Source organism: Micropterus dolomieu, linkage group LG12 (genome assembly GCF_021292245.1).
Source record: "Micropterus dolomieu isolate WLL.071019.BEF.003 ecotype Adirondacks linkage group LG12, ASM2129224v1, whole genome shotgun sequence".
Classification (NCBI taxonomy): Eukaryota; Metazoa; Chordata; class Actinopteri; order Centrarchiformes; family Centrarchidae; genus Micropterus; species Micropterus dolomieu.
The window spans coordinates 13,000,095-13,015,519 of record NC_060161.1 but is presented as its reverse complement, the minus strand read 5'-3'; the positions used below and the strand labels follow the sequence as shown (position 1 = coordinate 13,015,519).

The 15,425-nt window shown below is 40.1% G+C and overlaps 3 protein-coding genes across 10 annotated transcripts in view; 2 read left to right on the top strand and 1 right to left on the bottom strand.

Moving 5' to 3' along the window:
* Positions 1–6,754, bottom strand: part of gigyf1a (GRB10 interacting GYF protein 1a) — a 28,928-nt gene extending 22,174 nt beyond the window's left edge. For 3 of the 8 annotated variants that reach the window (XM_046065834.1, XM_046065838.1, XM_046065841.1), the window contains exons 1-3: positions 6,509–6,751; positions 2,210–2,830; positions 2,035–2,098 (exon numbers count right to left, since the gene is read on the bottom strand). In XM_046065834.1, coding sequence (XP_045921790.1) covers positions 2,035–2,069 — 35 coding nt within the window. In that variant the 5' untranslated portion in view covers positions 2,070–2,098; positions 2,210–2,830; positions 6,509–6,751. The other 5 variants (XM_046065837.1, XM_046065840.1, XM_046065839.1 and 2 more) reach the window with 4 other exon arrangements.
* Positions 6,755–8,783: 2,029 nt separating this feature from the next.
* si:dkey-85k7.11 (endonuclease domain-containing 1 protein) lies at positions 8,784–11,661 on the top strand. The gene is made up of 2 exons (XM_046065592.1): positions 8,784–9,111; positions 10,272–11,661. The coding sequence occupies exons 1-2, from the start codon at positions 8,815–8,817 to the stop codon at positions 10,890–10,892; spliced, it is 918 nt and encodes a 305-aa protein (XP_045921548.1). The 5' UTR covers positions 8,784–8,814; the 3' UTR covers positions 10,893–11,661.
* A 1,572-nt stretch (positions 11,662–13,233) lies between these two features.
* On the top strand, positions 13,234–14,280 carry LOC123980802 (endonuclease domain-containing 1 protein-like). Its single transcript, XM_046065354.1, has 2 exons — positions 13,234–13,527; positions 13,690–14,280. Exons 1-2 carry the CDS (start codon positions 13,234–13,236, stop codon positions 14,278–14,280), a joined length of 885 nt encoding a protein of 294 aa, XP_045921310.1.
* The last annotated feature ends 1,145 nt before the right edge of the window (positions 14,281–15,425 follow it).

The following is a 15,425-nucleotide window of genomic DNA, read 5'->3' as shown; positions in this document are numbered from 1 at the left end:
TGTGAATCTTGTATGAGACCAAACTGGGTATAAATATTTCACAGTATCAAATACACAAGAAATCAAATAAACCAGTAACCATAGCTACTGGTCAGGTGCTATTATGCAATTACTGAGTGAACCTTTTAATTTTTTCCGATCTACTAACTGGAGCTGACATACAATGTAGAAAAATCACTTAAATAACTTGGTGTACATTTCCCTGCTTGCACATAATACAAAAAAAGCTGCTGTTATGAGACTGTGACAGAATTCCTTTTAATCTGAATCAGAGAAAAAACATTTAATAGCATCCAGGGGAAAAAAGAATTTACTAAATGTTCTGTAACAAAATCGACCATCCTCCTACGCAGGTCCCCCCTGAATACACTTGGCTCAACACAGATGATATGTTAGCTTCCAATCTCAAGATTTCATTTTAAAAAAGCTATTACCAGCAGGCCAGATTCCACGGCCTGCTGTTTAACAATGGCTCCACTCAAATGCCTCTGCAAAGTGTGTCACTGACTCACAGCCACACATCGAAACCATATGCAACTCTGAGATGTGAGTGTAGGGTGTAAGAGGTAAAGGAAAGCATCATGTAAGACCAGTTGGTTGCATGTGGCATATCAAAGAGGGTTAAAATAAGTGAAGCAGCGACTCACAAGCATTCTAAGAGCAGAGTGGAGGAAACATGCCAGTGGGTGGGGTACTAGGAAATATTTTTGTGTCTTTGTATCCACTTCACTTGTATTTACCTTAGCAAAAATGTGCTTCCCCTTTAGCATGACAAAGCATGAAATCTAAAAGATCTTCCACACTCTGTACATTCCTAACCATTTGCAACAGTCTTTCAGGGTAACGATTGGCCTAATATTTGTTGCATAAATCTAAATGCGAGGCAGAATGTTTTGACTTTGAATTCTACCACGATGACTAACATCCTTGCCGACTTCACTGCCAACAAAACCTCAAAAAGGTCTTAATTTTGTAACGCTAACAAGCATTAAAAGACTTGTAAACATGCTGGCCAGACAGCTGTATGTGGTGAGCACATGAACTGGCCACTACACAGCGACATTAAAAGAGGGTACGACGATAAAAGTGGGCTAGAAGGGCCGCAGAGAGGAAAGCAGCTGCAGATGTGTAAAGAGAGAAATATTCTGCGAGGCTGGCACCGCACCAAGAATGCGCACAGCAGTCACAGGCCGTTAGAGATGGAGTGCTACCAAACTGGAGACTACGCCCCCTCCATTAATCGCTATCCAAACATACACTGAAGAGGAGGAGAAACAGCAGAGAGTCAGACAGGACACTGCTGTAACAATACCAACACTTTGCACTTGAAGGTGAAAACTATTTTGCCACAGTTAGTAATCAGACCATAAATATGTCTTTAAAAACTGAAAACATTAAATTGCGTTTACAAACCCATTGAATCTCGAATGTTACTGCCATGCCACTGCCATTTTGATTTACTAGTACACATGAATTGTTTCAGCTCGAATCTCCACAAGGGTCATTTTTCAATGACATCTAGTATAGACAATCCTGATCCCCAGTGGATGATTCCTAAGTTGTTCAATGACAAGATAGCTCAATAAATTAAGGCCAAAACTACATGAAATTCACAATATATAGTGTAGTTTGCCGAGTTTTTTTATTAGCCCCCTGACATTTCACCATTGTCAGTGTCACCATTCGGGCAAAATGTCTATTTTACACACAAAACAATTTCATAACAAAATAATTGAATGTGTAGATTAGATGTGTAGAACGTATAGAAGAAAAGTCCAACAAACGCTGTGATTAGGTTCAAGGTTTGAACATCTACAGTTCCATGAGTAAACTATGATGAAGACCCGGTGATAAGGTCAAAAGCTCCAGAACAAGCAAGTAAAGTAGACCTGCAGCGGAGTTGAATCATAAATCTTAATTAAATCTTTAAGCGTTTTTAATCATCATGAGAGCAACCATAATTATTTTCTTCACAATATGCTTATATTAAGTCCTCAGTGCTACTTGATACTGTAAAGAAGTCAGATGAATTACCATTCTGGGCCGAAGTTAAGAGTCTCAGCAGTCATATTCCTCACGTCCACACAGAACTGAGTATCTGAGGAAAAGAAAAAACGTTTTTTTCCCCCCCGCAGAAAACTCCCCCCCCCACAAAACACATGTAGAAAATGTACAAGCAAAGGAATAAATGTGCCCAAAACTGCCTTACCCTGTCCAGATGATCGGAGCAGGCTGGACTGGGCTGGACCAGGCTAGAGCTGGCTGGCTTTAGTTAGGCTTAGGTGACTAGAAGGCTGAGTGGTGCTTAAGCTGTGGTCACAGAGCTCCCCAAACACACAGACACAAAGAGAATAGCTGCCAGTTTCAGGTGCTTGAGGAATACCAGGTTATCAGGTCCTAACTAGGTAAGGAAATGGGGGTTCGACGTTTGGAGAATGGAAGCTCCTGCTACTCACAGCCGAAAAAGGTTGTTAAACATAAAAAAAGAAACAAAAAGAACCTCGGAAATTAACAATGGAACAAAATAAAACACTCTTGCTAGTAATAATGTTTTCTTTTTTTTTCCTTTTTTGTTTTTACAGCAGTTATTATCTCACATTAAAGTTAAAAATATGAACTGATTCATCAAAAAGGTAACGCAGGAACTAAATAACAGCCAACACAATGAAACAGGCTGCTGGAACAGCTGCCGAGAGCAGACGCGACTCGCACTTCTCTTCTCCTTTCTCTCTCTCCCCTCCGTGCCTTTTCTCTCGCGCTCCAACTGAAATGTGGATTGACGGAGACCCTCCAGGTAACTCCTTTTATTTCCTGTCCTCCCTTCGCACCACTGGAAATGAAGCAGAGTTTGAGAGAGGGGATCAGAGAAATCGAAGGAAAAGCAGAAAGAAAGAAAGATTATCTTAGGAGTGTACAGTTAATAAATTAGCTGCCGGTGAGATGCTATTTCACAGCTTGCAGTCAATCTGTATAGTGATAGGAAAGGAAGTGTAATTTGATTTTCCATTGTGTAGCCTTGACACGCTGTTTTCGCAGCGTGCCTTGGACTTACTAAAAGGGTACCGGCCCAATTTCATCAATCCGTTACAGCACACTGAGCAAAGAGACAAAACACTGTGGCATTCCTGCGCGGAATAAATGAAAAGCAAACTATTTGTAGTCCGGGGCTCATTCGTAGCCCAATGTTGCTGCTGGTCACAGGAGATTTTCCATCAACAAATCTAGGGAGTCTATTTCAGTGATGTTGTGAACCAGCTGCTTCTAAAACCAAGCGCCTGGTTGGGGACAGTTCCTGAAAATGCCCCGACAACTAAACCGTTATCCGGTAACAGGTAATGCTCGCACATGGTTACCGTGTCTCTATCATACCGACGACGAGCTAGCATCCCTGCATTTACACATTTTCCCGTTACCTTCATTATACATGAGTAAGCCATCTCATTTTAAGTTAATAGTGACCATTATTCATGTGATCACTGTTTATGAAGGTAATTGGGTTATTTTAAAACTTGGAACTTATTTTCCTACTTTTTTTACTATCATGTATATTTTAAGTTTTCACACTCGATTTGCTCGGAGCCCTGCTCTCTAATACACAACCACCAGGCCAACACTATCACAACTAGCTGAACTCAAGATGTGACTTAACACATATCCTTTTAACACTGTAAGAGTGGGCGTTGCGCCATCACATGCAAGGACACTGATTATGTTTCCCAAGCACCATCTAGCACTAACTTATGTTGTTTTTCAGAGTCCTGGTGTGAGTCTGTGTTTCAGTTTTTTTTACAATCTGATTTTCACAATCTGCTCTATGTTGCTGGGCCTTCTCGGCTACTCCAAGGACATTTAAATTAATACTTTTATCAAGACGTTAGTGGGGCTTCTTCATTATGAACAACTGACACTAAATTCAACAGAAAAAAGTCTGAACCATAAAACTAGCAAACTAAGCGCATGTTCGTCCTGACTTTGAACTTTGCTGTTCTTGTCCTTTGGAACGGTGTTTACACGGTAACACTTCTGATCACATCAAATCTGCTGTCTTAAATAAAATTTTATCAGCAGTAGCCAATTACAATAACTTCCATTGTAACATCCATTGCTACTGTTTTTACAGAGGTATCTGTCATTTGAATTTACGTGGTTGCATTTCCCAATTGTGTGCAATGTTGCAAACTAGTAGTATTCCTCTTTTGCATCAACGGGAAGAAGACGTCCTTTATTCAGATATTCCAGGTATCAACAAAAGATTTTATCTCCACCTTGAGTCTTAGTTATTGGCACACAGTCAAAAGTATTCTAAGTACTTAAGCAACCCTGGTGGCACAAAAGTATGACTACATGATTTGAATTGATACACATAGCCCATGCCATTTCAATTTTAAGAAATGAAAATATCAATAACTAGATAACTTTGTCCAGATGTTTCAATTTTCAAGGATTACATAACCTTCCAACCTACAAGTCAGCGTCACTTCCCTGCAGCTGCATAGTACACGCACTTCCATTCTAGTAGATTACCATTTTTTCCATTTGATTTAGCTTCCTAATTATGTAGAAATGTCAATTTTATGTACCCGAAGTTTGATGTTAGTGGGAAGAACAAGCTCAAACTTGCCAATTACTTTAAAATACAAGGCATTCAAACTGTGGCGTCCAATAAATGATTACTCAAAAGAAAACTGATCGAACTGAGTCACATGTAACACAGTTTACAGGCTTAAAAATTGCGTCTAATGTCAACACTGCATGAAAATATTGAGACGGTGCCCTTATGAAGCAAATCAACAGTTATTGCAACATAAATATAGTACTCCCGTTTTATACTTATTAGCCATGTCCACATATCCCTGTTGACTTAATTCAAAAGTCCTCTGACATGTTGTAAGAAGTGGAAAAACAAACCTATGGAAGAGTGGCAAATAAAACTGATTTTGATTAAATGATTTTAAAATCCAATATAAATTAAGATTTCTTTTGATATTTGAAAATAGTTTTTAATTATACGGCCATCTGTTGTGTTTTGTACTGCTAATGTTGGAACTTCTGCAACTTATTCCTGATTGAAATTAGTTAACACTCAAAATCAGTACAACATGACCGCAGTACAGTACTTCAACAGTCTACTACCTTCAAAGAACATTAAAAAACATAACTATTGATACTGCAATATACGCATGTTTCCAACATCAGACTGCAGTGAGGGTATAAATATTTAATTTTCATTTTGGTTCACCTGCTGGAGGTGAAGCTGGCCCTGTGTCTGTGAGAGCTGAAGGCATGTCAACCTCTATAGTAACTTAACTGACTAAATATAATAGTCATGATGGTAAATTGGTGGGAGGGGGGCAGCTTTGTTGAAAAAAGGATTATACCATTTCCATCATACCTCTGGCTGCCACAACTATTTGACAAAGTCCTTTGGCTGCTGATGCCTCATAAATATCTAGGAATTAATTGACACTGGCAATCACACTATAAGTAACGTCCTGTAATTTAGTGAGCACTGTGACTTAGAACATGTGCTCTTTGACATTATTTATCAGTTTTAAAAAGGCAGCAAAATAAGAGAACATTTAAGATTAGGATTCAATTATGGCACTTTAACCTAACCATCTTCAATGTATTTCATGACTTAACGCCAGACTTCAAGGAAAGTACAGACATTTTTGATATTATGTGTGTTATAATACTAACCTCTCACTGAGAAACTGAAGCTAAATCACACAGGAACAAGGTTGCTTGCAGAATATCAAATTTCTTCTGCATTTGAATATTTTCAAGTGTTGAGCACTTCAAAACGTGGCGGGCTAATGAATTCAAACTGCGGGAGTGTAGACCGTGAAGCTATGCTAAAAAGTCCCATTCAATGTACAACAATTTCTAACTTTTAACAACCGGAACAATGCTAAATTGTTTGGTCGTAAAGACGGCTAACATATATAACACATGAACCAGCTCGAGTTGACATTAGCTAACGTTACCGTCAGTGGTTGCGAGCTACATTAGCACACTGTTCGTCTTTCAAGCTAAATACAGCAGGTCGATGTTTGGGGAAGTTAATATAAATTAATAGTTACAACAGTATTTGCCCCACAATATCATATTTCTGTTGCATAACAGATATGTGTTAGCTAGCATGCTACCTAACCTAGCACACGGTAAGCGTTGAGAAAAGGCCTTCGTTTGTAGGTTCAAATGACACCAGATATGATGGCGGAGGGGGCGGAGTGTTGGGATCAGACTCCCCGGCCTGCTCCGCCAATGTGCGGACGACCACCGCCACTCTGCTGTCGGTGATAAGCTGGCGCTATCGCGATGTAAACAAAACAATGACACAAACAACTGAGTTTTACCCGTACGAGGGCTTAGTGCAAACGCTTTTCACAAGAAAAGACAAGCTCAAACCATTCGAGCTCCAGCAGCCGAGGTTAGCCTGTTAGCTCACGTTAGCCAGCTAGCTAGCTAGCTAAAAGACAAGCTGCAAAGAGGAACCATCGCTTACCTTCACTGTTTATAGCTACCAGACTTGTTGTCTGCACGGTGTGTCTACAGCCAATATATCGTATGCATTGGTCTCTTTAAACACTGTAAACGTATTCATTCGACAGAATCGTAATTTCAGAAAGTCGCGCTCTGTGTTTTATTTATTATTTTTCCCCTCTCCTCCAACGGTCGCAGCTGCGTATCAGTATGTGTCTGCTGGCTCCTGTAGTCGCTGCTCTTGTTGTTTGTGTTTCGGAAACATGGCCGTCCGTGTGATACCACGTGACTGGGCACTGACAAGCGGCTAACCAATGTTGTAGCAGAGCAAACACACCCCTATTTACCAGCCTGGTTGTGTGCCGCACTTTGCAACGGCGTGAGTGTTCATCAGCAGACCTTTAGGTAGCTGGCGTGAGATTATGACGTTATCGAAGGCAAACATATAGCTCTCAGACGAGCGAGGCAGCAACTTGTAACGCTAGTCCCACAATAACGAGGTCAACTTATTACAAACTTGTTCCATTAACGTTTGAGTCAGAAGCAGCATTTCTAAAATGCATAACGAGATATTTTCAGTTATTAGCTATCAATACCCTTGATAATTAACGGAATGAATAGCATGTTGAGTGGCAGTGTCGAAATAAGCATGTGCAGTACGTTTGTGGAAGGCAGTAGAGGGTGAAGTCAGCAGGTGGCGCTGTTGAATAACAGTACAGCACTATATAAATATACATCAGTAAATGATTTTGGACATTTGCATATAGCCTGCTACTTTGAATCGGTCCATTCAAAACCAGATTAAACAGTGGATGGTATATCATCAACCTGAAGACAACTCATATTGTTTATATGTGTAAAGTTAAGGTGCTAGGTGCAATAAACACTAAATACTCCATCCTGGTGTTATGACAAAGGTTAGAGGGGTCCTCCACAGTGTGGGCCCTCCTCAGGTGAAACAGCAGGTCCTGGATTTCAGGCTGTCGCGGGATGAGTACAGATCAAGGATATCAGCCTTCATCCTGTACAGGGTGCGCTCTGGACAAGTGCTACCTCTCAGCCCGGGGGCGCACTTGTAGGAGAGGTATTCGTTGTTTGATTCATGGACGAAACCAAGAGGTCATTGGCTCAGTCATACCAGTAATTATCTTATTATCTTCATACTACACCTCAGGGGAAGCTCGACCGTGCCCAGGTACAAGTCTTTGTTCCACTGTGGGTTGTTGTTGAAGATGACCTTGGCCTGGAGGGTCTGCTTACCCATTAAGACGCTCACAAAGCCATCCATCTGGGAGAAGTGTTTAATTAGAGCATTTAGCAAAATGTAGTTTTCACTGGACTCCTTCATTCTCATTATCTTTAACCGGCTGGTAGTGGGTAGCGCAGGCTAGAGCTGATAACTTTGGGTTTGATTCTCAGACTTTACTTACAGTTACTGAAGGCAGTGGGTTTGGCCTTGGCAGAGAACAGGAGGTCTGTTGTATAACCCGAGTTAACCTCTGCTTGAATTTACTGCTACTACTTGCAGAAAATCTATGGGATTAAATGTGGGCTAGAACTACACTTTTAAAGCCCCATGGAAATGTTGCTTTAAATCTTTCGTATTTCTCTATTACATAAAATTTTCATGACTAAATTAGCAACAATAAAGTAAAAAAAAAAAGGTCTGTGTAATAAATGTTATCTAAAAATCATTTTAAATACTTTGCAGAACACAGAAATCTATTTTATTTCTCACCTATGATAGAAGGACTGCCATTCTTGGTTAATGAAGCTGAACTTGTCCTTGCTTGAACTGTTCAAGTCTAGGTTCAGCTGGGCGCCTGTGGTTTCAGGCGCCTTATGTCCTCCACAGTATCATAAAATGTCTAATGTTATAGAACCATTGAGTATACTCAAATTCAACAGGATCATGCAGTGCAAAGGCAAAGTAAGATCTACAATGGAAAGCAATGTACAGTGTATAATACATAAAGATGTGAAGAGAGTGAATTTACGAGACAAGTTGCAACATGTGCACAGCCTGACAGAAGCCTGTGCAACAGATGCATGGCTGCACAGACATTGTAGGAGCAGATAAGTCAACTATCCAGCCAATGGATCCACTCTGAGCTGCTGCTGCCGCTTTGCATACTGAGCCTCTGTCCAGCAGTCATTACTCTTTACTCTATTATGACGGCAACACCAACACAGGATGCCATATTAAACAGAACATTCCTCATCACCACATGGGATTTCTTCATGGTGGTGTGAAACAGGACGTGTCAAACGCCAGACGATGACGAAATTCCCTGGTTTCGTATTGTTTTTATCTGCTCCAGTTGTGTGATGTTGCATCTGTTTTGCACCTGCCTCCTATCCTTCTCCTTGCTGATGGCGTCCTCCCAGGTGAGTGCCAGTGTGACAAACAGCTTCAAAGACTGCAGCCAATTTTTCTACATGCATACCCCACCTGCAGGGGTGAGGGGGACCAGCCTGAGGAGGATCTGCCAGAAGTATGCAGACAAGCTGCGCTATGCCACGTTGTATGACAGCAGTCGCCGCCTCCCTCTCTACTCGGCCTACATCTTTCAGAAGTCTGATGGGAAGAGGAGGATGGACACACCGTGGATGTACGAGCCACAGGTAGAGAGAGTGGCACTAATATATTTGGTTTATTTGTCACTTAGTGTTAAGTCTGAAGAAGCAGCTGAATGTTTTTAAGCAACAATGACACTGTCCAACAACAACAAGATCAATTGTAGTACAATACCTGCTTGTATTTCTGCTCTTGCAGTAAAGATCAGTTAGTATGCTTGTTATTCAAGAACCAACAGCACAAACGTAAGAATAAAACAGAAGTAATGTTATTTACATAAGCATATAGGTTTGCAGAGGGACATTTTAAAGGTCAGGTTGGAGGTTTCTGATTGCTGCCATTTTGCCAGTCAAAGCTTGAGAAAGAAAACAAAGCCTGTATGGAGTGCATGCTGGACAAACAAGTAACAATCCCCAACTGATATGTTGAGTCATTTGTCAATAACTCAAATATGCCCCCAAACCAACTATTTTTTAAAGGAATACTTTTTGGAATATATACATGTACATATATAGATTGATATCACCCTCATCTATAAGTTTCAGTAAATATGGAGTCAGCAGCTGGTTAGCTTAGCAGCACTTGTCCCTCCCTCATTACCACCACTGAGGTCCCCCTTGAACAAGGAGCTTGTACTGGGCAGCTTTCAGATTGTGCGAATGTGATCAGGGCATCTCAGTAAAACTTCCTTGAATAAGTCAAGGTAAAAAGAAAAAAGAGAGAGTGCTAGCACACATACAAAAACATAAATATTGACCATACAAACATGAGATATTCTCATGTAACTCATGGCAAGGAAGCGAATAATTCCATCCATCCATCGTCAACCGCTTATCCTGCATACAGGGTCGCGGGGGCTGCAGCCAATCCCAGCTAAGCAGTTAATTATATTTTCCCAAATGTTTCGACTACTCCTTTAATTGGATACTGTATTTATTTATTTATCTCATTTCTTTTTTTACACTAATTTTTTTTTTTAATCACCATGATTATACATTAAAAAAAGGTAAAACTAACTGCTGAGACTATACCTTGTGGTGGAAAATCATTACTGGTATTAGATTTGAGATAGAAGTTGGAAGTTTTTGAATGGAATCCTATTGCAGTCAGAGATTACTTTAATGGTACTGCATTTTGCATTGGTTTAAGTTTCTTGGCCTCTGGAAAACATTCACTTTCAAATTTCTTTAATTTCTTCCTCCTACAGTTGGTTTCTGATGATGAGAACGGCAACATGAGAGCACTTCCCCTTACTGAAGACACCCCCCCTCTTATTGAGGACAGCCAAGCTGTGTTGGAGGACTACACAGACGCTGTAGAATACAGACGTGGTCCACTGAATCCTGACCTGCACCAATCAGAGCCAGATGACAAATCGTCTACATATACTCTCACCAATGTAGTCCCATTAATCCCGAACTTCCTGGACACTTCCTGGAACCCATACTTGGACATTATCCGTCGTCGCCTCAACAACTTCTGCCATGGCAAATCCTTCGTGGTGACAGGGGTGACCATTTCTGGGGCAGCCATCCAGCGAGAAAACAGGGACCGCCTGGCAATCCCGAAACACTTATGGCTGGCTTATTGCTGCCCACGGTTTGACCGTAACTCTCCCTATGAGGTCAGGTTCATGTTCCCTAGTTATGGGGGCTATGCACTGAATGGACAGACTGACCAGAGTGTGGTGGAAGTCCCTCTGAAGACACTGGAGAGCTTCCTGAAGAGCAAGACAGACATAGACAGTGACCTGACAATTTTTTACAAGGGCTGTGTGTCAGAAAACACCTTCAGGAAGAAGAGAGACCTGACCAGTGTTTCAGTATGATGGGACATCTTGAACTGGATGTCATGGATGAAGCCATTGATGAAATGCATCTACTGTATAAACATGACTCAAATCTTTGATTGAAGCAGTTTTAAGTAGTCCTGGTGTCACATGTTTTGGAATTAAATTATTATTAAACTACTACTGTTAAATTGGAATTACATTGGAATTGTATTATAAGTAGGAAAAGAGCCATTTTATGACAAACACAGCTCTTAATGTTAACTAAAGGAAATAAGGTGCACCTGCACATTAGAGGGCACTGTAGGAATTTAGTATCACACTTCAATAAAGTTGTGGGACTTACAGAGATAGAATATAAATAGAATTATCAAAAAGCTAAAAGTAGCAGAGCCTGAGATTTCCTGACTTCCACAATCAAGTATCTCCCAGGCCCCCAAAACACTAGATCCTACATTTCCTATCATGCAACTCTAATTCATACAAGTCATAAAACGCAAGAAGTACAACAACATGTGGAGGAGAAGTGACTCCACATGTAGGCCATGTCAGATTAGCCCCTGGATTTCATGGGCCAGATGTTGAAACAATTCAAACAATGTTCCTGAAATTCTCTACCTCATTTTGGGTCTATGTGGCTTACTGCTTCTAAGAAATGTGTCTATTACTGTATATATGGCAGTGCTGAACAAATGAAGCTTCATTGTGTAAATATTTAGCAAACTGAATTTTTAAAAGATATTACTGAGTGAAAATAAACGTATATCTATGAGTAATATGTACACAAATGAGGTATATTGTGTGAAAAAGGTGCTAAAACATTTTCTTTATGGGGAGTTTAGCCCATGTAGTGGATTGAACCTGTGACGTTCTGTGGTCCATCCTGAACTAATCAGACTTTTGCATTTCACAGGATGATCAGCAAATGCAATATACCACTTAAGAAATCGTCTTTCATGGCCCTCAGTAGTGCCTCTATAACTATGTGTCCAGGTAATATATTGGATATAATAGGGTTCCTGTATGTGAATGGATTATGAGTTAAATACATTTAAAACAGGATGACACTGAGAATGTTTAGTGTGGAAAGGTTTTTTTATCTATCTTTACTAAAATTGTCAACATGCATGATATGAAGTAAAATAATCCTGTATTTATAATGTCCCTGCCCTTGTTTTTACAAGTAATCTGTAAAATTAGGTTTCAATTATGAATGACATTTTTCCTGATTTCCTTCTAGTTATATTGCAAGTTGTCCCTTTTAGAAAAGAATTTCAGTCACTATATCACTCTTGTCAAAGCCACTAGACTCCATTGATAAAAACAGTAATTTTACCTTACAGAACATGGGAGTTGCTGGGTCGATCAGTTAGTTTCTTTGTTGTTCTTGTGTTGTTCTTTATTGTGTGAATGTGTTGCTTTTGTTTGTTTGTTTTATTGTGTGGATTTTGTGCTTTAAAGGGCTATATAACACCAAAGTCACACAATAACACAAACTTACCAATTGAGACAGCGGTAGACCAGAGAGGTTAAAATACTATTTTTGTCAAGGGAGTCTGGTGGCTTTGATATAGCGTTGAACAAAAAAGATCTTACTATTTTTAAAAAAGATCTGTCTCTGTAGATATCATTTCCATAAGACAGACACTTGTGTGTTTTATGTTTTTTATTTTGGCCACTGAACCTGTCAGTGGCAAAAAAAAAAACATTTCAGTGGACGTACTTTGAAGGGGGGCTCCACTACCCGCAAGAATTATATTGCAGTGGTCAATACTTGACCAATTAAAAAAAATTGTCCCACTCACATAGGCTCAAAAACATGGGAAAATAAGGTCCAGGTTGAAAAATACCAAAGTTACCTTTTAAGTAAAAACTAAGTAATTAAATTAGAGCCCACATTGTTCATGATCTTCATCTTATTTTTCCAGTGCTTCATTGAAGATATATCACATTTATAATAAGTGTAACATTTAAAACCAAGATGAACAACTCGTAATTCAGCATGACATGGTACTTTTTTACAACCCTAGGAACGTGAATAGAATTATACATAAGATTTTGTGTAGGCCCATTTGAGGAGTGCATGGATTTGAAGAGGTTAAGAAGACCAGTGACAGAAACGCTGATGTCTGATGCTATTGGCTCCCTATATTAGCTGTTCCTCTAGCTGTGGGTGGATCTGGTGAGGTGTAATAATTGCACTGTTTTGCTTACTGAGTCCTGATTACAGAGAGCAGGGTGTGAAACCTGTGTTAGTTTTACTGAGCTCCATGGGCAGATATAGAGACACGTTCAATTATTTGTAGCAGCTCCCAGAGACATACTTGACAGTTTAACAGCTTTAACTTCTCACCAGCGTGACATCAAAGCCCTCCTGACCATGGCATTTTGGGCGCAGACAGCTTTCTTGCTTATCAACATCATAGCATCACCGGTAAGAGGGAGAGTGGAAAAAGAGCTGTCTCCAGAGTGCAGAGAATTCCTCTACATGGGAACACCACCGACTGGGCTGGAGCACCACAACCTCCAGTTCATTTGTCAACGTTACAACAAGAAGCCACGTTACGTGACGCTGTACAACACTGTGGACCATATACCTGTCTACTCTGCCTACACTTTCAAACGCTCAGAGGGAGAGAAATGTGTGGATGTCCCATGGATGTATGAACCTCAGGTAAAGAAAAATAGCCGTTTGGACATGAGGTGCTAAGAACGTATTTTAACATGAACAGCATGCTAGACTTTTTCAAAATAAAAGTGCATGGAAGTGTTGTGTAATCATATTCTACCATCCTATCCTCATCCTCTCATTCACACTGTCTGTTTGCCTACACAGCTATCTACATCCTCTGATACAGATGAGATGCAGCCTTTCCCACGTGGTTACATGCACATGAATTTTGAAGACGCCCAAGCTGTTCTGGATGATTATACAAATGCCATCCTTCACGAGCGTGGTACCCTCAACCCAGACGAGCATCAGAACGAACCTGATGACAAGGCCTCCACCTACACCCTCACCAATGTCGTGCCCATGGTGCCCGACTTCAACAACAGAGTCTGGAACAAACAGGAGCACATCATCCGCAAACGGCTTAACAACTACTGTCGTGGATCAGCTTACATTGTCACCGGTATCACCACCTCGGGGAAGATGATCCGCCGGCAAAACATCAACCGCGTTGCAGTGCCCACATACTTGTGGTCAGCTTATTGCTGTGCTGACTACGACCACAACGCACCTTATAATGAGCGCTATAAGTTCCCATCTTTTGCTCACTATGGTCTCAATGAAGAGAACAAAGAGGTTGTGGAAATCTCCGTCCAGAAGCTGAAGGATTTCCTCAAGAAGACAACCTTTGTAGATCAGAACTTTCAGATCTTTGTGAATGACTGTGTCCCACCAGCGTCCAGTAAAACTGATTAGGGAAATTAGCTATAAGGCAGCAAAGTGCAATTTGGCCATAACTATCCAACTCATGTTCTGTTTCTTCAGCAGACAGTTTGACTTGTCATAGTAAGAGAAGCAGAGGTGTTACTGATAAGATTAACAATGGCTCCAGTAAGTTTAAGGCTGTATTCAAAGCTGCCCACTACACCACAGTGCACACTGATTTGGCCTAAATGTAGTATGCAGTATTCCAAAAATATGTCATACGGATGTCATACTGATTCAGAAAAAATCTCCAGTTGCATCGAACCAGTCTACCTCGCATACTGTGTCCCATAATGCAAAGCGCTAAAACGGTCACAAAAACCGGTCTTTAAAAAAAAAAGGTAATCTTTATTTAATCAGGCAGTCTCAACAATTAGTCAATGTTGAAATGGCAAACAGCACCTTCCCTGAATCAGCCTTGTTCTCCTTACGCAAGATTAAATTAAATATAGAAATAGAATTAATAATTAGAACTTCATGAGAGGAAACCGTAAAGGCCTTACTCGCTTACTGCAAAATAAACTGATTTAACAGTTTCATGCCGCATACTTTAATGAAACGTAGTATGCAATATGTAGTACGTACTGCATACTGCATACTGCATACTGCATACTGCGGTCGCTGGTAGTATGTAGTAAGCACCTACAAATTCAAGTAAGTGTCCCAGTATGTCATGCCAGTGTGACAGTGAGCCGGCATGTACAATACAAGGACGCTAAAACTGAAACAGCTCAATGGAATTCAGCCACAATTAATTTTATTATTAACTCCTGAGCTTTTCCTACTGTGACATGTCAAAATGTATTCTGTGACAGAGGTCTATAGCCTATTGGAGTAGCTAACATGTAATTTGTATCAGTAAAAAGAATATACACTGCTTTGTCATATTTGCAGTAATAAACCTTTGCAAACCGTAATTAAACTGTCTTTGAAGCTTTTTTTGACACATTTATGTGATATTATACAGATTACTTATTATCATTATCAAAAGTAACACATTTACATGAAAACTGTTCCTAATCTCAAACTTATATACTTTAAGGTCTCTTTTGGTATTGATTTCATAATTAACACCATATATTTTTTATGCTTTTTAATACTGGCTTATATAAAACAATCACATACCATATTGCAGC